Source organism: Salvelinus fontinalis, chromosome 35, assembly GCF_029448725.1.
Source record: "Salvelinus fontinalis isolate EN_2023a chromosome 35, ASM2944872v1, whole genome shotgun sequence".
Taxonomy (NCBI): domain Eukaryota; kingdom Metazoa; phylum Chordata; class Actinopteri; order Salmoniformes; family Salmonidae; genus Salvelinus; species Salvelinus fontinalis.
The window spans coordinates 7,482,135-7,505,733 of record NC_074699.1 but is presented as its reverse complement, the minus strand read 5'-3'; the positions used below and the strand labels follow the sequence as shown (position 1 = coordinate 7,505,733).

At 39.0% G+C, this 23,599-nt stretch overlaps 2 protein-coding genes across 4 annotated transcripts; both read left to right on the top strand.

Moving 5' to 3' along the window:
* Positions 1-2,944: 2,944 nt before the first annotated feature.
* Positions 2,945-9,483, top strand: LOC129834297 (glycoprotein endo-alpha-1,2-mannosidase-like). 3 transcript variants are annotated; one of them, XM_055899156.1, is made up of 5 exons: positions 2,945-3,051; positions 4,589-5,231; positions 5,346-5,455; positions 7,497-7,573; positions 7,867-9,483. In XM_055899156.1, exons 2-5 carry the CDS (start codon positions 4,703-4,705, stop codon positions 8,498-8,500), a joined length of 1,350 nt encoding a protein of 449 aa, XP_055755131.1. In that variant the 5' UTR covers positions 2,945-3,051; positions 4,589-4,702; the 3' UTR covers positions 8,501-9,483. The 3 variants fall into 3 exon arrangements, with proteins under 3 accessions (XP_055755131.1, XP_055755130.1, XP_055755132.1); XM_055899155.1 differs by lacking the exon at positions 2,945-3,051 and adding an exon at positions 3,058-3,220; XM_055899157.1 differs by lacking the exon at positions 2,945-3,051 and adding an exon at positions 3,233-3,333.
* Positions 9,484-9,956: 473 nt separating this feature from the next.
* fut9a (fucosyltransferase 9a) lies at positions 9,957-21,703 on the top strand. The gene is made up of 3 exons (XM_055899158.1): positions 9,957-10,376; positions 14,274-14,475; positions 15,588-21,703. The coding sequence occupies exon 3, from the start codon at positions 15,596-15,598 to the stop codon at positions 16,682-16,684; it is 1,089 nt and encodes a 362-aa protein (XP_055755133.1). The 5' UTR covers positions 9,957-10,376; positions 14,274-14,475; positions 15,588-15,595; the 3' UTR covers positions 16,685-21,703.
* Positions 21,704-23,599: the final 1,896 nt, after the last annotated feature.

Sequence of the window (23,599 nt, the reverse complement as noted above, 5' to 3'; positions counted from 1 at the left end):
TTAGAGTTCCCCAATGAGCTTGACACATTGATAAGATAATTTGCTGATGATGGCTCACCAGTCATTGTACTGGGTGACTTCAACCTCCCGACGTCTGCCTTTTATCCACCCCTTTCCTCTTTTGACCTCATTCTTTCCCAGTCACCTCCAACAAGGCAGGCAATGCGTTTAATCTCATCTTTAATATATGCTGTTGGCCTACTAATCTCCTGCAACCCCCTCCAGGTCTCTGATCACTGCTTTGTTTTCTTTTCAGTCTCCATCTCCTCCAACCCTACCCACATGTTCATGCGGTGTCGCAATCTTTGTTCCCTCTCTCCTACTACTCTCTCCTCTTCTATCCTATAATCTCACACTTCTGCTAAATCATTCTCCCTCCAGATTCTTCCTCTTTGACCCTACTCTCCTCCCTTTCTGCATTATTAGTTTGTTTTAACTACTCCTATTGAAATGGTAGTCTCAGGTACTCAGCAAGAAGATCTGATTTAACTATTATTAAAACAAGACCCCTATGGCAAATATAAAGATCCAGTCCATCTAAAAAAAACTGGAGGCATCTCACACTTTAATGTTGTAATGCAAAAATACCAGCGAAATGTATAGCACTCAGAATTAAAAAAGGGTTTTCCATGTATTGTTCATTCTGATTGGACAGGTTTTTTACATGGACGATACATTGTCAAAATACGACAACTCCTAGAATAGAACAACATGAATCATCTAAGAAGGCATGCATGGTATTCATAGCAGATTTGAAAAGGTCTTTGATAAACTAAGAGTCGATTTTATAAATACTGAACAAAAATATAAATTCAACATTTAAAGTCTTGGTTTCATGAGCTAAAAAAAAGATATACGTTCGAATTAATTTCATATTATGAGCTGAATTTTTCCATAAGCACAAAATGCTTATTTCTCTCAAATTTTGGATACAAAATTGTTTTCAAATTTAAAATCTGTTAGTGAGCATTTCTCCTTTGCCAAGATACTTAAAAACATTTTTTAAACACCTGACAGGTGCGGCATATCAAGAAGCTGATTAAACAGCATGATCATTACACATGTGCACCTTGTGCCGGGGACAATAAAAGGCCACTCTAAAATGTGCAGTTTTGTCACACAACACAATGCCACAGATGTCTGAAGTTTTGAGGGAGCATATAATTGGCATGCTGACTGCAGGAATGTCCACCAAAGTTGTTGCCAGAGAATGTAATGTAAATTTCTCTACCATAAGTTACCTCCAACGTCATTTTAGAGAATTTGGCAGTACATCCAACCGGTCTCACAACTGTAGACCATGTGTATGGCGAGTGGTTGGTCAACGTTGTGAACAGTGCCCCATGCTGGTGGTTGGGTTATGATATGGGCAGGCATAAGCTACGGACAATGAACACAATTGCATTTTATCGAAGGCAATTTGAATGCACATGGATACCGTGACGAGATCCTGAGGTCCATAAATCCGCCGCCATCTCATCATGTTTCAGCATGATAATGCACAGCCTCATGTCGCAAGGATCTGTACAAAATTCCTGGAAGCAGAAAATGTTCCAGTTCTTCCATTAATACTTTCTGAAGGCACTGGATTTCATGCCTGTATACTCACCAGATATATCACCTATTGAGCATGTTTGGGATGCTCTGGAGCGATTGGTACGACAGTGTTTTTCAGTTCCCGCCATTATCCAGCAACTTCACACAGCCATTGAAGAAGAGTGGGACAACATTCCACAGGGCCCAATCAACAGCCTGATCAGCTTTATGCGAAGGAGATGTGCTGCACTGCATTAGACAAATGGTGGTCACACCAGATAATGACTGGTTTTCTGATCTAAGACCCTACTTTTTTTTTTTAAAGGTATCTGTGACCAATTCCCAGTCATGTGAAATCTGTAGATTAGGGCCAAATTAATTAATTTCAATTGACTGATTTCCTTATATGAACTGTAACTCATTAAAATCATTTTAATTGTTGTGTTTATATTTTTGTTCAGTATAGATCAGAAAACGTGACTTCAATGTCAGCAAAATACATATTTCCAACTTTCATTCAAAACCGAAAATGAGTGGATTTCAACGTCATTTTACTCAATGGAAGACACTATACAATTTTGATTCAATAGTTGGATTCAGCCATAAATATATTTTAGCAAAAAGGCAACGAAATCATATGTGTATTCCATTGTTAAAAGAAGAAAATGTGTTCTAATTGAAAGAGTGATTTGGTTCAGTGAACGAGTTGGTGAATTTGTTTGTTGTAGGCCTAGTAAATCAATCTAACATATAATATGCCATTTTCTATGATCGGTTGAAATTTTAATCCTGAGTTGGGAAAATTGCACCAAAGTGAAAACTATTCAGCATGGAAACGGATTCACAGTTGGGGCTAGGCGGATTAATGCATCTGACTCTTGATAATTAGGTATTTCAATAATTAGTTACATCTGTCCCTAGTCCAAATACATGGGTTATAAATACATTAGAATGTATCAATAATTTTACTCACCACTGGTTTTAGCTGGCAAAATGGGAGGATCTTATGAGATGATCGAAAATATTGTCTTTCCTTTATGACGCCACAAAGATGGTGTCCTTTTTACGTAATGTGGACGGTTGATCAGTGGCATCACAGAGAAAAACGTTTGCTCGTGGAAGCAAACAAACAATTTACATAAATACACTATGCACAAGAAAATCATGATATATAACTCATATTTTGCTGGCTGGTTTAATGCAATACGTCTTCTTGAAAGATTGAGGGCGACATGCTTTGGGAATGCACCCTTGACTGCTGTTTTTCATTTGCTTGCTCAATTTTGTTAGTTTGAGCGCAGCGCAGACTCACAAATCTTCAGTAACATAGATGGATCATAGAGTGCTTTGGCATTAGGTCAGATAACTTGTAGATCTTATACGCCGTCTACCTACGCAGCACGTGAAACCCGTCACATGTCACCAACACAATGTTAATGATAGGCTATGACAATTCTTGAACAGGAACAATGCATAGCGTCAATTCACACGTAGGTTGTCTTGTGTATAGCGTGGGTAGGTACCCTGTGACCTAATGTCTAACTCAGTGAAACCAACATTTTAGTGTGCTTCGGACAAAATAGATAATGCGCTATGTAGCTCATTCGGATTTCCGCTGTCCTGTTCAGTCTAAAGTTCAATGCAGCAATGTCCGGAGAGAACAACCGCAGGAAAATGAATGGTGGTAATGTTAACCTTGATTGTTGAATCGTCGTATTTTGCAAGAATACAGCTTCATTTCGACTTTACGGCAAATGCGTTTCTTACTGAGTAATCTGCCTCTTCTAATGACACACGGTAGTAAAATTTCAATATAGCATTTCCGCATAGCGCACTGACATGTTGGTTGTTGTAACAGTGTAACTATTAAACGATAATCATAACAAAATACTTTAACATTGCAATATTGCATTCCCGGCATATCACTAGACATACAATAAGAAACTATTAAACTGTTAGCACATTGCACGTAGTGTCTGGGAATTGGGAAGGTGCAATGTTCTTTCAATGTTTGATATCTAGGCTACCCATTGCTTATTGAAGAATACAAGTATGTCTCCCGATTTTAGTACAACTTTCTGTCTTCGTCAGAACCCAAAATATACGATTTTATTTATTCCTTGTTTACAAGCAACGCGAATGTAATTAAACGAGTCGGCAGGTAGCCTAGCGGTTGAGAGCGTTGGGCCAGTAACCGAAAGTTCGCTGTTTCAAATCCACAAGCAGATCAGTTGCGCAGTCTGCCTGTGCCCTTGAGCAAGGCATTTAATCCTAATTGCTCATGTAAATCTCTCAGGAAAATAACTTCTGCTAGTGTCGATGTGCCCTTGAGAAAGGCACGTAATCCGTATCTCTCTGGATAAGAGTGTCTGCTAAATGACTCAAATGTAAATATAGTGAAATATGGTTAACCTTTGGATCTCCTGGACAGTCAGTCCTTGGATCTAGAGTGCACTGTCGGTACATTTTAGTGGGGTTGAATTTGACTATTGATTCTTTCTCACACTAAAACTGAAAAGCAACATTTACGTAATAAAAAATGACATGGACAATTGTGTAAGAAAGTCACATTCCTTACCTCCATTACATGTCGTTTACATTTCCCTAGCAATATACCTCAGCTGTACACCAATACAAGTGGCGGGGACCTGTTTTGTTGTTTTATTTAATTGTAGCATTAATGCATGATAGGCCTGCTAATGTAGACACTCTAGCTGATACTAATAATAATAAGGAAGTGGATATTTAACCTGCAGACAGTGTAGGCATAGGGGTCAGAATTAATGAAAGTTATAGTCAGGTATAGTTTCAGTAAGGGTTAGGGAAAGGCATAAAAGTTAACATTGGGTTAGCGTACCATTGTCCGCCGTCATTCATTTTCTGCTGGTCAAATATAAACTGCTTCATTTTAGAAATGATCCTCACTCTTTTTGGGGGAACACTGTCCCTAATCTGTCACTTGCATTTCAGTTGTCAGTAGGCTATTCCTGCCCTATCATGAATGGATAATTAGTCAACCTGTTTTTTTTCTCTTCTGCATTTCAATTTGTAGAAGGAACCAACATGGAGCAGCCAAGTTTCATTGACAACAATGAGCCCAAAAACCTTTAACGTTAACAGTTCTCCCAAGAATGGACAGTGGATCACAACAAGCATTAACTGAAGAATGGCAAGGTTTAGACGAAAATCTTGCTGTACATTTATTGGTTTGGTGTTGCTCATATTCATAGTAACAGTTGTTTTAAAGTCCTTTACACCAGAATATTCTCCATTTGGAAGCATCTTTGGTCAGGAATTGTTCCCTAATATCAAAGGACCTGGAAAAAATGACATTCAAATGCTTAGTAATATTGACAGTGTCGTCCCTGAAGCACTGAACAACATGAATGACGTAGACTCTGAGAGGGTCAAGAACGTAGAAGCTGCCCTCAGGCAATTCCCTGCTCCAAACTACAATATTCATGCCTTTTACTACACATGGTATGGCAACACACAGTTTGATGGAAAGTACATTCACTGGGACCACCCTCTTCTGCCACACTGGGATTCAAAGGTGGCAGCAGGATACCCAAGAGGGAGACACAGCCCACCAGATGACATTGGGGCCAACTTCTATCCTGCTTTAGGAGCTTATAGTTCCAGGGACCCCTCTGTTATTGAAGCTCACATGAAGCAACTGCGAGCAGGAGCTATTGGTAAGGCTTTGACGTTGGTAATACATTTAATTTAGTATTTTTTCTGCTACGGTAAGACCCAAGTCTGCCATGTCATTCATCATCAGTTGAAGAACTCAGTCTGTGCATTTCTAGGTGTTCTTGCTGTTTCCTGGTATCCACCTGGCATGAAGGATGAAAACGGTGAGCCAACAGATGACATTGTGCCTTTGATACTGGAGGTGGCACATGCATATCATGTAAAGGTGTGTATGATAATCAATGAAAAGAGCAAGCATGGCTCATATACAGTGGGGTTCGAAGTTCTTGGCACCTTTTAAAAAGATGAGCAACAATGACTGAACAAAATAAATCATTAAAATACTGTGCTATATTCTATGCTCAAAGAAATTGGGATATTATATTTAGCACTAATACAATTGCTTAAGGAAAGCGATTATAGGAAATAGGGGTCATAATTATTGACACCCCTGTTTTCAATACCTTTCAATATCGCACCCTGCGAGGATAATGGCACTGAGTCTATTTAGAAAATGTTTTGAGTTGGAGAACACATTGAGAGGGACCTTAGGCCAATCCTCCATACAGAATCCTTCCAGATTCTGGATATCTTTCGGCGCTTATGGACTGCCCTCTTCAGTTCAAACCACAGATTTACAATGGGGTTCAAGTTCAGAGACTGATGGCCATTACAAAATGTTGATTTTGTGGCCAATGAACCATTTCTTTGTGTGCTTGGGGTCATTGTCTTGCTGGAGGATCCACGTGTGGCCAGTTTCAGCAACCAGGTTTTTGTGGACAATATCCTGATACTGGGTGACGTTTATTTATAATGGGGTCCAGGAAAAGTTGCTGCAATGATGCCGTTGACTTTAACAAGAACCACAGGACCAGTGGAAGCAAAATAGCCCCATAACATTAAAGATCCACCGGCCGAATTTTACAGTAGCTATGAGGTTATTTTCTGCTCATGGTTTCTCATTTCGATGCCAAACCCACCACTGGTGTGCGAGTCGGACGTGCTCCATTTTCATGTCATCTGACCACAGCACCGTTTCCAATCCAAGTGGCAAATGCCAGTGCAGTTTAGCAGACTCCAGGTGTTTACATTTGTTGGATGACAAGAAAACACAACTCTTCGATGTCGAAATGAGAATGCACGAGCAGAAAATAACCCAATACCTACTTTTAAAATATGGTGGTGGATCTTTGATGTTATGGGGCTATTTTTCTTGGTGGTGGATCACCTAAGTTGACTAACTTGTTCACAGGATTGGTTAACACTTGGCTCCTAGGGTCTCCACCGAGCTAGTTCAATACACTTTTAGTTTTAATGCACCGTATTGCTGCAACAAAATTCTAAATGCATTTCATCTTGATGTTCTGGTGCCGTTTGGGCAATTTTAAAGTATTGATTGGCGCTTTATTTGTGGAATGTAACTGTTTTTCTGAGTGATTTGTGATGTTGTGTTTGTGCTTAGGATGACTGCTTTTATACTTGAATATATATTTTGTTTTTAATATGTATTTTATAGGGTGCATTTGGAAAAGAGACCCAGGTCTCAATATCTCTTCCCCGTCAAAATCAAAATAAATGGGGCTATTTTGCTTCTACTGGTTCTGGGGCACTTGTTAGAGGAATCATGAACTTTACCCAGTACCAGGATATTTTAGTCAAAAACCTGGTTGCCTCTGCCAGGGGGCTGAAACTTGGCCGCAAGTGGATCTTCCAGCAACCCCATGCACACATCAAAGAAATGGTTCATTGGCCACAAAATCAACACTTTGCAATGGCCGTCTCTGTCTCTGGACTTGAACCCCATTGAATACCTGTTGTTTGAATTGAAGAGGGCAGTCCATATGCGCAGAGAAAGGACATCAAGGATCTGGAAGGATTCTGTGAGGAATGGTCTAAGCCCCCCCCCCCCCATGTGTTTTCTAACTCCTAAAATATTTTATAGAATGGCTCAGTGCCGTTATCCTCGCTAGGTGAGGTATTGAAAACGGGTGTCAATCATTTAGACCTCTACCCTTTTGAGAAAAGAAATGATTACTTGTTAAACTAAATCAATTTTCTCTGAGCAATTTTTTTAGCACACAATATAGGTCAGTATTTGAATGATTTATTTAATACAGTCATTTTGCTCATCTTTATCAATGGCGTGAATACTTTTGGACCCCAATGTACATGTGTTCTTTGACAACATAAAAATAAAGTAATTTTTCAGTTCATCCATTGCCTCTTTTTTTCTCCCATATTACTGTTGATTTGTGTTTACTACACAGGTTGCTTTTCACATTGAACCATACACAGGAAGAGATGAAACAAGTATGTTTAACAATGTCAAGTACATCATAGAGAAGTAAGTATTACATCATTCCTTATTTTATATTTCTGATTGGCCTTTAGTCTTGTCAGTATTAAGAGTTCCACTTATATTACTATTTAACGTACGTTTTTTACCTCAGCTTAACTCATTTATTTGTTCAGTAATACCTTATATTGGCAATGTTTCAAATATTACCTCAGCTTTATGAATTTGTATATGATCGAACAGCCTAACTCAAATCAGATCATGTCTATTTCTTAATCTTTGTAAGTAGACCCTGTTTGTGAAATGGTACTTAATTTGTAATCCTGTCATTCTATCTGAAGATATGGTGAGCACCCTGCATTCTACAGGCACAGAACAAACACTGGCAAGTTTCTTCCTCTGTTCTACGTCTACGATTCCTATCTACTCAACTCAGAACAGTGGGCAAAACTCCTTAAACACACCAAAAGCAGTAGCATTAGAGATACTCCCTATGATGGTATCTTCATAGCCCTTCTTGTTGAAGAGAAACACAAGAGGGATATCGTCACGGCAGGTTTCGACGGAGTCTACACTTACTTCGCCACCAATGGGTTTTCCTATGGCTCCACTCAGCGCAATTGGGAGTCCATTAAAACGTTCTGTGAAGACAACAACCTGTTGTTCATTCCGAGTGTGGGGCCAGGTTATATTGACACCAGTATTAGGCCTTGGAATTTCCAGAATACACGCAACCGCATTAACGGGAAGTACTATGAAATGGCCCTGAGTGCAGCCCTAGAAGCTGGTGCCGATATTATATCGATAACATCATTTAATGAATGGCATGAGGGAACCCAGATTGAGATGGCAATTCCAAAAACAAGCCAGACTGTGTACCTAGACTACTTACCACACAAGCCTGTTGTCTATTTAGAGGTAACTCGCAAATGGGCAGCAATATTTAGCAATGAAAGGAAGAGACGGCTAGAATGATACGAAAAGCAAGGGCCTAACATTAAATCTGACCAGAAATAGTCTTACACAATATGGATTATGAAATTTGACAACAATAGTGCATGTGACAGAAACCTATATTGACTTTTTATCCTGTATGGTAACATTTATCATGGTTTTACAGATGAACTAATGAAAGGGCAGCCTTGAATTGTGTGGTCTTTGTCCTGCTTTATATGATTATAATGATTTGTACTTTAATCTATAACTGTTATATTTGGGTAGTTTAAACCCCTTCCTGGGCTAAAAAGCACTTTTAAAGGAGGGCCTGAATTGAATATGCTTTTTGTCTCGGAAATTCTTAACCTGGGTCTGTACAAAACACCACAATGTGACAGTTCCTACTTCATTGTACTACTGTATATACTGTCTGCTTTAAAAAAAAAAAAAAAATATTCTTACCCATCCAACAATAGGTGCCTTTTGAGAGGCACTGTATAACCTCCCTGATCTTTGTGGTTGAATCTGTGTTTGAAATTCACTGCTTGTCTGAGGGACCTTAGAGATAGTGGTATGTGTGGGGTACAGAGATGAGGTAGTCATTAAAAAATTGTGTTGAACACTATTATTGCACACAGAGTGAGTCCATGCAACTTATTACGTGATTTGTTATGCACATTTTTACTCCTGAACTTATCTAGGCTTGCCATAACAAAGGGGTTGAATACTTACTTATTCACTCAAGACATTTCAACTTTTCATTTTTTATTAATTTGTAAAAAATAAATAAAATAAAAAACAGTTACACTTTGACATTATGTAGGCCAGTGAAGACAGCATATCTATATAATCCATTTTAAATTCAGGCTGTAACAACAAAATGTGGTAAATATCAAGGGGTGTGAATACTTTCTGAAGGCACTGTACATACCAATGTCTAAGCAGCTTAAGTTTCTGTTAATTGTTAACCATAATGCACGAATATATACATCCTTAATTAAAATAAACATTTTGTACATTTAGGCTACTCTTGTTATTTCAGGGTTATCCTTCCTTATTTCTTTAAATACAGGACAGTTAACAAAAGGGGCAAACATTGTCATTAAAATTACCAACCTGGGTTACCTCCTACGAAGCAGCCTCAACATTATCTCTTGTAATGCGCATTGTAGGCTACTGTATCTCTGAACAATTTAGATAGGCTATCAAGTAAACTTTAATTGATCACGAATCTTGTCAATTTAATGAGTATGGGTTTACATACAGGTTATGCCTATGTTGTAGGCTACATGTCATTTTAATAATTTACTTGGAAAACCACGTCACCTGCGAACAAAGAATTGTATGATCAGCGTCAATATTGCACATGCATTCCCAATTGAAAGATGGGGAACGTATGATACACATTACATTTATTCAATAATGCAATTTTTTGAACGCATGCCCACTGATAGAATCTCTGCTAGGCTACCTACATTCGGTTTCACGAATACACTTTCAGCCTATATCTGCATTGTCGGTAAATAGGGGCAAGGAAGGTAGCGCATGGGCAGCCAGTGAGGAATTATTCCACATCGCATCACATGCCTTACATGGCCGTCCTTATATTTAACGAAACGATGCATTTGCTCAAATTTAGTGAATTGAGAATAACAGTCATTTTCGAATTCTGGTAACCTTCTCGGTTAGGTCGCATGGGAGGGGGATTTTATATAGCCTCCCTACATTGCAAGTTCGCGGAAACGTTATGGGTTTCGGCTCCTATGAATCCTGGCCAATTCCTGCAAATATTGCCATCAGCGCAAATATTTATTTGCATCCTTAACGTTTTCGGCATGTAGGACTGTATATATGAGGGAACGACCCGGAAAAGCAATGGAAGATATGCATATTTTAATACACGCTTGTCGAGATGGTGAGTAAAATTGATTTTTCTCCGCACCGTGTCAAAGCAGTGGTACCTCGTTTCGCAAGCCAAGATGTGCTAGCTAATTATAAATAAAACATCAAGAAGAATCTGAAGGAAATGCGTATATCTCATCATTCAAGTCACCATTTTTGCATTAAAAAAAATACACATTTGTATTAAGGTCATTGACGTTATAGGCATTTGTCTTCGATGATTTGCCCCCTATGAATGACGATAAGGAGTAGCCTATGTTTACACGCCTGTCAGTGTTCTCAAAGATGCTTATATATGGCCCACATGATTTGAAGCTCTGTTGGTGCGTAAAAGGGCGTTTGTTAACCAGAGGGAATAGGGCTACAATAATATAAGGCTATATTTTTTACCAATAGATTTTATTTTAAAGACACCAACGACAATGCTGTTACTGAGGACTGACACTCATTGCAAGTGTGTTTAGGCTACAACTGGTTTTTAAATGACCTTCAGTTGCACCGGCTGAAAATTAATTCTTACTATGGATACTGCTCGTTTCAACCTTTCGCCAGTGTAGCCAAACCAAACGAGAAATGCAGGAAAATTATTATAATAGCCAATCTGCAAATGGACCTGTTTTATTCCGCCCTCAGATAAAGCCAATAGCCTACACAAGACCACTGCACCCCCACCCCCCCCCAGTTGTCATACTAGTTTGAAAAAACAATTTGATCCCTGCATAAACTTATACATTTACCAAATGAAAATAAGCGCAATGAGCCTTAGCAATTTCTCTATATAATTGATTTCTTTGACTTTAGTTTTGATCACCATGGAAACCTAACTATGCCACCTGTGAATGAAGAACTATTATTCTAAAATGTCTCACCCTCACAGTTTAGTTGTTTGGTTCCATTCACCCTTCATCGTTATCATTGGAATTCAGTCCTATTTTGCATACTATAGCTTCCCCTTAAATCCAACTTAATACATTTCAACCTTTTAAGCACAATGTATCACTCTAATACTTACAGAAAGTGGATTCCTGTCATGTAAGAGGATTTGGTGTACATGGAAATGCATTGATACTGTAAGCCTTTAAAATGAGGTGCATTTGTCTACCCTAGTCCATTAATGGCTGATGAACATAGCTCTCTTAACCACTGCTCAGTCACAAATGCCTGTCTGTATATAAAAATTGTGCCGCCATACGGCAATACCCTAGAAAATTGCGAAAGACTCTGGAAATTGGAAAGTTACTGGTTTAACTAGAATAATTTCTTCATAACTGTTTCAAGAAAAGAGTAGTCTAATTCTACACAGACATTATTTGATTTGCTTATTTATTGTCTTATGTAACATGCAGGTCACAGGTGTGTGTTCAATTTACAAGAGCTTGGAACATTATGTGTTCACTCCGCCTTAAGATGGCAGCATTCTCATATGCATGCAATTGATGTGTGTGACACGTCACATGGATATTTGTCACATGGAATACTGTATTTGTCTGACAGTGATTCAATTCATGTGTAGTGGAGGAGTAGGTGCTTAATTGAACAACCAGTATGCATGTGTGATGAGCATTCTTGCCTAAGACCTGAAGAATTGTGTTAGCTCCCAGAACGTATACCTAGGGTCTATAGGCTTTAACTCAATAGGTTAACACTGAGAGGAATCAAGTTCAGTATCAGGCCAGTCAAACATGTAAAGTAGTATCACCAAGTTATTCCAGTGGTGCAAGCCTACCCTGATTTGTTGATATTGTCTTTTTAAAGCTAGAATCCTTAACAAAGCAGATACCCCGCCTCTGTTTTGATGAAAACCCATTTACTTGTTCCACATTTTGTTACGTTACAGCCTTATTCTAAAATGGATTGAATAAAAAAAATATTCAGCAATCTACACACAATACCCCATAATGACAAAGTGAAAACAGGTATGTAGAAATGTTTGCAAATGTATTAAAAATGAAAATCAGAAATAGCTTATTTACATAAGTATTCAGACCCTTCTTTGCTGTGAGATGTGAAATTGAGCACAGGTGCTTCCTGTTTCCATTTATCATCCTTGAGATGTTTCTACAACTTGATTGGAGTCCACCTGTGGTACATTCAATTGATTGTATATGATTTGGAAAGGCACACACCTGTCTATATAAGGTCTCACAGTTGACAGTTCATGTGAGAGCAAAAACCAAGCCGTGAGGTGGATGGAATTGTCCGTTGATCTCCGAGAAAGGATTGTGTCGAGGCACAGATCTGGGGAAGGGTACCAAAAAATGTCTGCAGCAATGAAGGACTTCATCATTCTTAAATGGAAGAAGTTTGGAACCATCAAGACTCTTCCTAGAGCTGGCCGCCTGCCCAAACTGAGCAATCGGTGTAGAAAGGCCTTGGTCAGGGAGGTGACCAAGAACCAGATGGTTACTCTGGCAGAGCTCTAGAGTTCATCTGTGGAGATGGGAGAACCTTCCAGAAGGAAAACCATCTCTGCAGCACTCCACCAAATCAGGCCTTTATGGTAGAGTGGCCAGACGGAAGCCACTCCTTAGTAAAAGGCACATGACAGCCCGCTTGGAGTTTGCCAAAAGGCACCTAAAGACTCTCAGACCATGAGAAACATGATTCTCTGGTCTGATGAAACCAAGATTGAACTGCCAAGTGTCACGTCGGGAGGACACCTGGCACCATCCCTATGGTGAAGCATGGTGGTGGCAGCATCATGCTGTGGGGATGTCTTTCAGTGGCAGGAACTGGGAGACTAGTCAGGATCGAGGCAAAGATGAATGGAGGAAAGTTCAGAGAGTTCCTTGATGAAAATCTGCTCCAGAGCACTCAGGACCTGGGCACTCAGGAACTACTGGGGCGAAGGTTAACCTTCCAACAGGACAACAACCCTAAGCACACAGCCAAGACAACACAGGTGTGGCTTCGGGACAAGTCTCTGAATGTCCTTGAGGGGCCGAGCCAGAGCCCGGATTTGAACCCGATGGAACATCTCTGGAGAGACCTGAAAATAGCTGTGCAGGAACGCTACCCATCCAACCTGACAGAGCTTGAGAGGATCTGCAGAGAAGAATGGGAGAATCTCCCCAAATACAGTTGTGCGAAGAAGACTCGAGGCTGTAATCGTTGCCAAAGGTTCTTCAACAAAGTACCGAGTGAAAACAGTTTTTGCTTTGTCATTATGGGGTATTGTGCTTAGATTGACGAGGGGAAAAAACAATGTAATATATTTTAGAATAAGGCTGTTACCTAACAACATGTGGAAAAAGTCAAGGGGTCTGAATATTTTCAGAAGGCACTGTAACTGTTTCAGTTTTAACCATGTTTTGAGGCTTTACAGTGTTTTTTTACATTTATTCCGCCCTCAGATAAAGCCAGGGCGGAATAGAGCCAGGGCGGAATTTCTCATGTTACATTGTTTTCAAACATTGGTGTAAACAAGCTTATATTTTATGTTCTGATGGGGTATGACAGTTGAACTAAGCTGATGAGGCATATATAAGTTATATATTCTTTATGAATCAATTAATATATATTATATATAAGTCCAAAAATGGATGTAGGAATTAAATATTTGCACTTTAAATGGGCAATCTGCGATTGCTACAAAAACACGCTTGTATTTGTAGCAACACACATTGCCCCTTTAAAGCTAGGATACTGAGTTGATACATCCATTTTTGTACTTATAAATTAATGATCTACCCATTGATTCTTCTTGTAGAACATATAATGTATACATGCCTCATCAGCTTAGTTCAACTGTCATACCTCATCAGAAACCAAAATATAAGCTTGTTTTACTCTGTTTGTAAACAAACACTGTATAGCCTCAAAACATGGTTAAAACTGAAACAGTTAGGGGGCCTTCGGATACTCCCTTTTAACAAACTATTGTAACCTCACTTGTTCTCTTTCTCTTAAGGATACATCAATGAGATGACCTGGGAACTCAACATCAGACCAAAATCACTAGATGACTAAGGACCTTATTCCAACTGTGTGCAGCAACACTTCATTCAAACACTACTTCAAACACTACTACTGAGCCAATGTAGAACCTGCCCCTTCAGAATTCCATGACTTTTTTCCTTGCCTGGATTTCAGCACAAAGTCAAATCTACCAGGTGTGGAATAGTTATTTTGTTCTTTGATACTTTTGAACTAATAGTAAAAGGATTTAATGCAGATTCAATGTTACATTACCTTTTAGATATGTACTTCTCACTGCAAATTAGAATTATAAGACTGCCAGGGAGAGACAATGCTTTTTTACCAATCGCAAACTAGCCCAACCCACTGGGCACAGTATTCAGTTCAATGTCTAATGTTGATTAACATTTGGTTGAGATGTCAACTAATGTGAATTCAATGTGAAATCAACCAAACATTTCACCATGTCATTGGATTTAGGTTAAGAGTTGGGTGAAAAAGACTAAATTCCCTTACGTTGATTACTTTTTGTAAATCCAATCAGTTTCTCATGTTGATTCAACGTCATCAGATTACATTTTTGTAATGAAATGGCGTGGACACAACGTTAATGCAACCAAGTTTTGCCCAGTGGGAAGCACTATACTTTAAAAAGCTTCCACGTCGTGCTGTCTTTACTCAAGCCACACTGCAAGTTAAGAAAGTGCAAGTTAAGAAAGAGGGCAGTTAGTAGTATTTGTGGACGTGGTCTCTCCACTTTGACAGAGAAGTTTGGACTTGAGGTATGTAAGACCGCCGCTCCTCACGATCATCTGAGAAGATATTATAAATCATCACCATACTCGGTTCACAGCAGAGCAGACTTTCATAGACCTTTTGCACCATAGTTTGTGTATATCCATTGGTTATTGCAGGTTGTCGAAAGGCAGACTGGATTTACCTTGCCCAGCGAAGATTCACATTTGGAGCCATTCTATCGGTCCCTAGTTGAATCCCTCTCCTACTCTGCAATCCGGGCGAGCTAATCTAGTGTGCTCGTTCACAAATCGCCTCCAACACACTTCTCACACTGCACGAGCCACAACAAAAATGTTTGCCAAACAGTTCATTGAACGTAAAAGCCATTATTTAACGTTGTTGGCCCTCTCATACTGTATCAGGCAAGGACAGACACTTACAAACAATCTCAAACTTTTGTCATCATTCCTCTCTTCCTCTTATTCACTGGAAAGAGTAATTCTGATTAAATAAGGAATTCACAGATTTATTGATTTTAATGTTGTTGTTTTTTACGTATCTTCTATAGGACAGAGTATGCCATCTGCACCTTTCCACAGAATTCTACGACCCCTTCTACTTGGCACCTTCCTACTGGGCTGTTTTGTGACTCTGTTTTTGATGTACTTTAAACCGTCCACTAGCTGGCTATCAGGTCCTGTAGAGTCAACAGCATCCACAATCCGAGTTAAAAACCTCTTCTCCGCCAAGAGTGACAAAAACCTGACCACTGTACTCGTCTGGCTCTGGCCCTTTGGACAGACCTATGACCTGGGTGTCTGCAGCTCTCTGTTCAACATTGAGGGCTGTTTCATCACAGCAGATCGGAACCTATATAATAAGTCAGATGGGGTCGTCATACATCACAGGGATATCTGTACTGATCTCTCCAACCTGCCCCCCCTTCAGCGTCCCTCCTTCCAAAAGTGGATATGGATGAACCTAGAGTCACCATCTCACTCCTCTCAGCTGCCCGGTATCGAAAACCTGTTCAATTTAACTCTGAACTATCGCCAGGATGCTGATATCGAAGTGCCTTATGGGTCGATTGTGACGGCCCAAGGGGACGAGGATTTCGTGCCTCCGAGCAAAAGCAAATTGATCTGCTGGATTGTCAGCAACTGGAACCCGGATCATGTGCGAGTGAAGTACTACAACGAGCTATACAAACACATTGAGGTTCGCGCTTATGGACAAGCCTTTGGGGAGTACATTGCGGATCAAGACTACTTTCCTACCATCGCCAGTTGTAAATTCTACTTGGCATTTGAGAACTCAATTCACAAAGACTACATCACAGAGAAACTGTATAACCCACTCTCTGTAGGGACGGTGCCTGTGGTTTTAGGCCCGCCAAGACAGAACTATGAGAACTTTGTCCAGGGGGATGCTTTTATCCATGTGGATGACTTCACCTCTCCCAAAGAGTTGGCTGACTATCTCCTGCTCTTGGACAAAAATGAGGAAATGTACCTCAGGTACTTTGAGTGGCGACGGCACTTTAAGGTGAAAAAGGCATACTTCTGGGCCGAACACACGTGCCTCGCTTGTGATTATCTCAGAAGGCACAAGGAGTACAAGGCATTCAATAACCTCGATAAATGGTATTGGGGTGGAACGCCTTGAAGGCCCAAGAAATTGTTGTTTTGCTGTTGGAGGCATTGCTTGAAAAATATTTTTCAGTCATGGACAATGCTTCAGCATGTTTTTTCTCAGTGGTTACAGGGGCCCAAATTAGCCATTCCCTTTTTTTATTTTGTTACCAGCCAGATTTGCTCAGCCTTACTTTGCCTATTGCATTTTCATTCAATCATGTATTTGTATTTATGTTGTAGTCATTTGCAATGCTTTTAATATTTGTTTTATAAAATAACACTTTTATATTTAATGTCTGAACGTGACCACATTTGCTGCTATCTGTTTTTTTTAATGATGTACTGTAACTGTTTCCCACCCCATAAGGTGGGAATCAAGCTGACATGCCACATCTTTCATCTGGCAGTATTCACAACATTGTGGTGTTGAAATTGTAGTTTTTGTAATTGTAACCAGTATTCTTTTTTTATTTCTGTGGAATGTTCATGTTGAATTTGTTGTCCTCAGGGCACTATTGAAAATGAGTCACTGGTCTCAATGGGCTCCCAAGGTTAAATAAAAGAATAATGAAAAAATATATACAATAAATAATTGAAGTAATAGTTGTTTCAATTAAAATATTTATGTACTATTTATTGAATTGAGACATTGTATGATACAATACCATCTAAAATTCGTGATACAGTCATCTATGCAGTGTTTACTGATCTTCAAATGTAAAAGTAGTTCAGTTTTGTTATCAACTGTATATTGTATATGTGTGTGTTTTTGAGAAATCACCCTCAATTTATTTTTGCAAGGTTGCATTTGCAAAACAAATGGACACTCATCTTTGATCATGTATGTACAGTAACACATTGTAGAAAGCAGGAAAGATAACAAAAAAATACTGACAAAGTGTGTCAGGGGAGAAATGTGAACTTATTATGCTAATAGTGGTTTCTTAGTGGGCATTATCACATTAAATGCATTGAGGTTCTTTAAAATGCCCCGAGCTCAGTTTTCATTCCATGCTGTGTAAATGCCAATTTTGTCTACATGTTCTCCACTGAACAATGCATCTAAACAGCTCTCAGCACGATGGTTGAATCGGTAACACTTTATTTGAACTGTACGTAATAAGAGTCATAATATAACATAAACATTTCTGAAATAGTTATAACAAGTGTTATGACAACAGTTAATGTCACTTGCAATTGCTAGCTGTTGACACCTGTCAAGACTACATAAATGTGTCATCACCACGAGAAATGTCATGACAGTTTTTCCTAAAGGGTAACACTACCTTAATGAAGTAAAATATTCATCATTTCATGAGTATAATATTGTCATAACATTATCCTACCAGCCACTAACCCTTCATTACATTTTTTTCTATGATATTGGCCTCTTACATTTAGCAGCATTTAGCACTTTCATCAAGTCTAAGCACTTCACATTTCCAGTAAAAGCTCTCTGACCTCATCCACCTGCAATGTGTAACGCCCACCTGGATGATGCACAGCAGCAGTGGAGAGATAAGACGTGAATGTGCCAATTGGAATTAGGGTAAGATTAGGTGCTAGGATATCAAGCGGAGTAATGATCACTTCACTGTGACTGCAGATACCCTACATAATTATGTCATAATTCACCAAAATAAACATCAGGAGTATTATTGTATTTTTTTACACTTCTGTTTATGACACAATGCCAGGTTACATACACTACAGCTAACCATTTTAGCCTTGATGAGTAAGTGACAAACCTATGTTAATAATACCTGTCAGTCATGTTTACGACAATATTATGATGCTGGTACGTTGTAGCTACAGTTCAAATACAGTGTAGGAACGCTTTCTTTGAAGGTTGAATTACGTGAAGCATTCGTATCAGCATATATAAACTATTCATAACACATCCATGAAATCAGTAACATCATAAAGACCTTAAGAGTGCATTCAATAAGCATAGAGTAATATTATTTGTCATTAGTGACGTTATTGAATAGTTTAAATGTGAAAATAAAAGTCCTATGGAGCAACAGATTTTGGGCAGAACAACAAAAAAATGATCCTCCCTTAAGTTACTTTATTGGTTCTGAAATACTGTTTCTTTTTGACTATTTCCATTTTGTTTATCCCTATGCATGTTGTGTTAACATTGATGCTTTTAGTTTACTTTGAAATTCATTTCCAAAATGTATCGCCAGATAGATTCACACAATCTATAGATTGTATGAAGACTCGAAGATATGAATCACAGATTTACAGACTGAACGGTCAACCGAATGGGCAATATAACTTCTGTAGACTACATTTAAAACATTTATTTTTTTAAATGTAACCTTTATTTAAATCAAACATAACTGTTGATTACATGTTCTAAAAATACATCAGATATTTATAGTATCTGGCTATATGGTTGGAAAACACATGTAACATGAAATCAATGTTAATTAAGGTAACACTAATACATGTTTGAGAAGGTGAATTTAAAAGTTAAGGACATTTTCGTATCTCGACTACTGTAGATGCTTTATGAATGAATACACTACGAAGGTCTTTATAAATGTCACGTACACCTTCGTGGATGTGTTATGAATTTGTGTTATTATGTTGTTGTGAATACTTTCTGTATCAGTAACGAACATCCCTGTGCTTGCCTCGCTGTGCCACCTACACCTGCTCCAGCACACACCGAGACCATAACCTTGGACCTCTGCCTCGCAAACACACGTGCTCGCCCTCTTGAAGCACATTTAACTAGCTGCGCCACCCGAAAAGGTACCAATGCAATGGTGCAGGTGTTGGTTTCAAGCTCGATTCAGTCCGTATTGCGGAGGAGCCGCGGTATAGAGCGATTGAAATTTAAAGGTCATTTTCCGAATGAGCCGACATATGCAGCGTTTGCCGTGAATGCAGTCTCCGCAAACACGGGAACATTGCCTTTAAATTTGAATCGCCCTATACAGGGGATATTCCGCTATACAGATTGAATCAAAACCTTTGTTTAACCAATTCAATTCGGTTATATATGTCACCTTCAAAGAAAGTCACCTAAAGAGTTGCTGTTGAATCTGAACGCAAACTTATGTAAGACTTTCAGAATATATTTTATGCAAGATTAGTTTCTACCTGGTGAAAATACTAAACTTTCAGGTTTTTTTCATTTTGTTGTATTTACTGTGAGTGGGACCATTAGTGTAAAGAGGATGATTATAAATATTTGTTATATAGACAACAAAAAAAAACAGTCTATGTGTATAACTTGAAATTGAAAGGCTATTTTAATAAGGTGGTGTAAGGGACAAGGACACAACATAAAGCATGTCGTCCGTGTGCAGCGGGCAGCACACGGACGGGCATTTTCTTTCCAAGCGATTCTTCATGTTGAAGCGTCAACTTTCGTTGACACCCAAAAGATCTACTGCACACGGCCGACGTTCGTAATGATGTGTCCCATCCTCAAAACTAGTCCACTGACATGTCGACGAGCGGAATTCTGTAACTTTCTTTTTAAAAACACCCCACAGCTCTACCATTTAATTAAATAATGTAGAAAGATTTTAGAAAGCAGTTCAACAGTCTTGATTGAATGGATTTTTTTTTCTCCCACTGTTCCAGGCTGTGATTGGTTGATACTGCCGGGACATAGCCTAGTTCCAAATACTGAATCAGACCAGCGCTAGTGTTGCATTATAGCCTGCCGCTAGTCAAGGGAGAGCTGCACAGACCATAGCTAAGTCAATCAGTCTACCTACCATAGATAATATTGTGGGCAGCTGTAATATCTAGGCTAACCTTGGTTGGACTGTATTTATACTCACACTAAGTTAGGTAGCTACTAATGGACTAGCTAAGCTTTGATAACAAATTGCTAACACTAATTCGCACCAGCTATGAATGCACAAAGTGAGTAGTGTCCGGTGAGTAGGCCAACTCTGCTTTGACCACAACAGCTAGCTAGTTGATTCATTCACTGAGGTAGGTAATAATACCTATCTTGCTAGTCTAGAAAACAGCAGCACATAGCCTATTAGGGTCAGCAAACCATTTTTTATTTTTTTACAGCCACTGCCAAAGATTTTAGCTAATAAAAAGCTTGCCTTCAGCTCAGCCACTGGCATTGCCTTGCTTTGATCTTCTGGCTACGTCAACTAATCATATTCTCAAATTATGGAATAAAATGCATTCAATCAAGACCGTCAAATGTCATTCTGAATAATGTGTATATATTTGTAATGTTTCAGTCTCTTTTTTAACGTTCAAGTGTTGCCAGCTTTGAATAATGATTTGTGCTTCAAAGCAGCTTATGAATGAGGGGGAAAGAAAAGAGACACTTATACCGGAGAGCCAGCGTTGAAGGCAACAGTAAGAGCGTCTGCTAAATGACTTAAATGTAAATGTAATACTGTTTTGGAAAGGCCCTTTTTCGTCAAGTGAGGCAATTATACAAAAGAGAATGCAGACCGTTTTTGGATTAGATGCTAATCCTGTTGACATGACCTAAATTCAACCATCCTGTTGAAATTTTGCAGAGATATATATAACTTTTATTCACGCATAAATGTATGACTCATTGGCTGTCTCAAATGGAGCTATTGTGAGTTCATGAACTGTCCCAGACTGTCCCAGAATATGACTATGACACTTCCAGCTATGGTTTCATATTGTACAGTTTCACTTCATGTATGAAACAGAGGTTTCTTGTTAAATGTGATCTGTTGCAACAGGTTTGTTCTCTTGTTGTCTGAACTTTCTTTGTTCTTTGCACAAACATGTCAATTCTCTTTTCTGTGACTAAGTACATTAGGAGAGTGGCTTAGGATATGTTTTTTATTCGAGTTGGTGCAAAGATGGTGTCCATGGACATTATCTCTGCATGAAGAGCATTCTTCATGTTTTGCTGAATCTTAATTGAATAATGCCTTTTCTGCCAGTTTACTGAAAGAGATGTTGAATCGATCATTGTAAGGTTCTTGCCAAATCATTGTATTTTGCCAATGTGTATAACTGTAGATGTCTGGTATTGTCACGTTCGCTGGAATAAATATCGGACCAAGGCGCAGCGGATGTTGAGTTCCACATTATTTATTAAAGTGAAAACTTAGAACAAAACAAATAAAGATACAACGACCCGTGACTACAGAGGTGCTACGTGCACTAACTCAAAACAATATCCCATAAAACACAGGTGGAAAAAATGCGTCTTAAATATGATCCCCAATTAGAGACAACGATAACCAGCTGCCTCCAATTGGGAACCATATCAAGCACACCAACCTAGAAATATGAAAACTAGAATACCCACATAGAAATAATAAACTAGAATACAACATAGACATCCATATACTAAGTCACGCCCTGACCTACTATACCATAGAGAAACAATGGTTCGTGACTGGTATTGTCAAGAAAATAAAGACATTTATGAAAGAGTAAACGTTTTAGGGTTAGTATACATATCCATATAGATTGGAAGACACAATGTCCCGATTTACTAAGTTTAATCTTCATAAGGTTTCAATAAGAAACATAAGGCTCTATTCAATCTGTATCTTTGAAGCTGGTTCCGACTGACATTTTCGCTTATAACTTGATCTGTGGGTACCGTAGATCGAAATGGCTTGCATTGAGCGATAGCCCTGGTTCACACGGACACAGTAGTACTGTAATTTGTCTGAGCTTGTGTGACACATGCCTGCAATCGTTACATCATAGCGCAACAGTAGATAGTTGTTTCAAACAAAAAAACATGTTCTGTTTGTCATAGATGGACAATATTAATATGAGATGAAAAGCTAACAAGTTCAGGGAGCCAAGCTAGAGCTCTGTGAGACGTTTACAGTGATGGGGCAGACGTTTTGATCAAGAGAGGCCTTTAGAAAATATGCAAATTTTCTCTAGCACTAAACATACAAATATGTATTTTACAGTTATAAGGAAGGTGAAATGTTATAGTTAGTTGTTTTATAATTTGATTATGCTATATGTAGCTATTTCAATTATTATCCAAAATTATTCCAACCAATACAATGTGATATACAGTACCAGTTAAACGATTGGACACACCTACTCATTCAAGGGTTTTTCTTTACTTTTGACTATTTTCTACATTGTAGAATAATAGTGAAGACATAAACACTATGAAATAACTAGGAATAACCAAAGAAGTGTAAACAAATCAAAATATATTTTATATTTGAGATTCTTCAAAGTAGCCACCCTTTGTACCCTCTTGGCATTCTCTTAACCAGCTTCATGAGGTAGGTCACCTGGAATGCATTTCAATTAAAAGTTAATTTTTGGAATTTCTTTCCTTCTTAATGCATTTCAAATCAAATCAAATGTATTTATATAGCCCTTCTTACATCAGCTGATATCTCAAAGTGCTGTACAGAAACCCAGCCTAAAACCCCAAACAGCAAGCAATGCAGGTGTAGAAGCACGGTGGCTAGGAAAAACTTTCTAGAAAGGCCAAAACCTAGGAAGAAACCTAGAGAGGAACCAGGCTATGAGGGGTGGCCAGTCCTCTTCTGGCTGTGCTGGGTGGAGATTATAACAGAACATGGCCAAGATGTTCAAATTTACATAAATGACCAGCATGGTCAAATAATAATAATCACAGTATTGTCGAGGGTGCAGCAAGTCAGCACCTCAGGAGTAAATGTCAGTTGGCTTTTCATAGCCGATCATGTCTGGGACAGGTAGCACGTCCGGTGAACAGGTCAGGGTTCCATAGCCGCAGGCAGAACAGTTGAAACTGGAGCAGCAGCACGGCCAGGTGGACTGGGGACAGCAAGAAGTCATCATGCCAGGTAGTCCTGAGTCATGGTCCTAGGGCTCAGGTCCTCCGAGAGAGAGAAAGAAAGAATTAGAGAGAGCATACTTAAATTCACACAGGACACCGGATAAGACAGGAGAAGTACTCCAGATATAACAAACTGACCCTAGCCCCCCGACA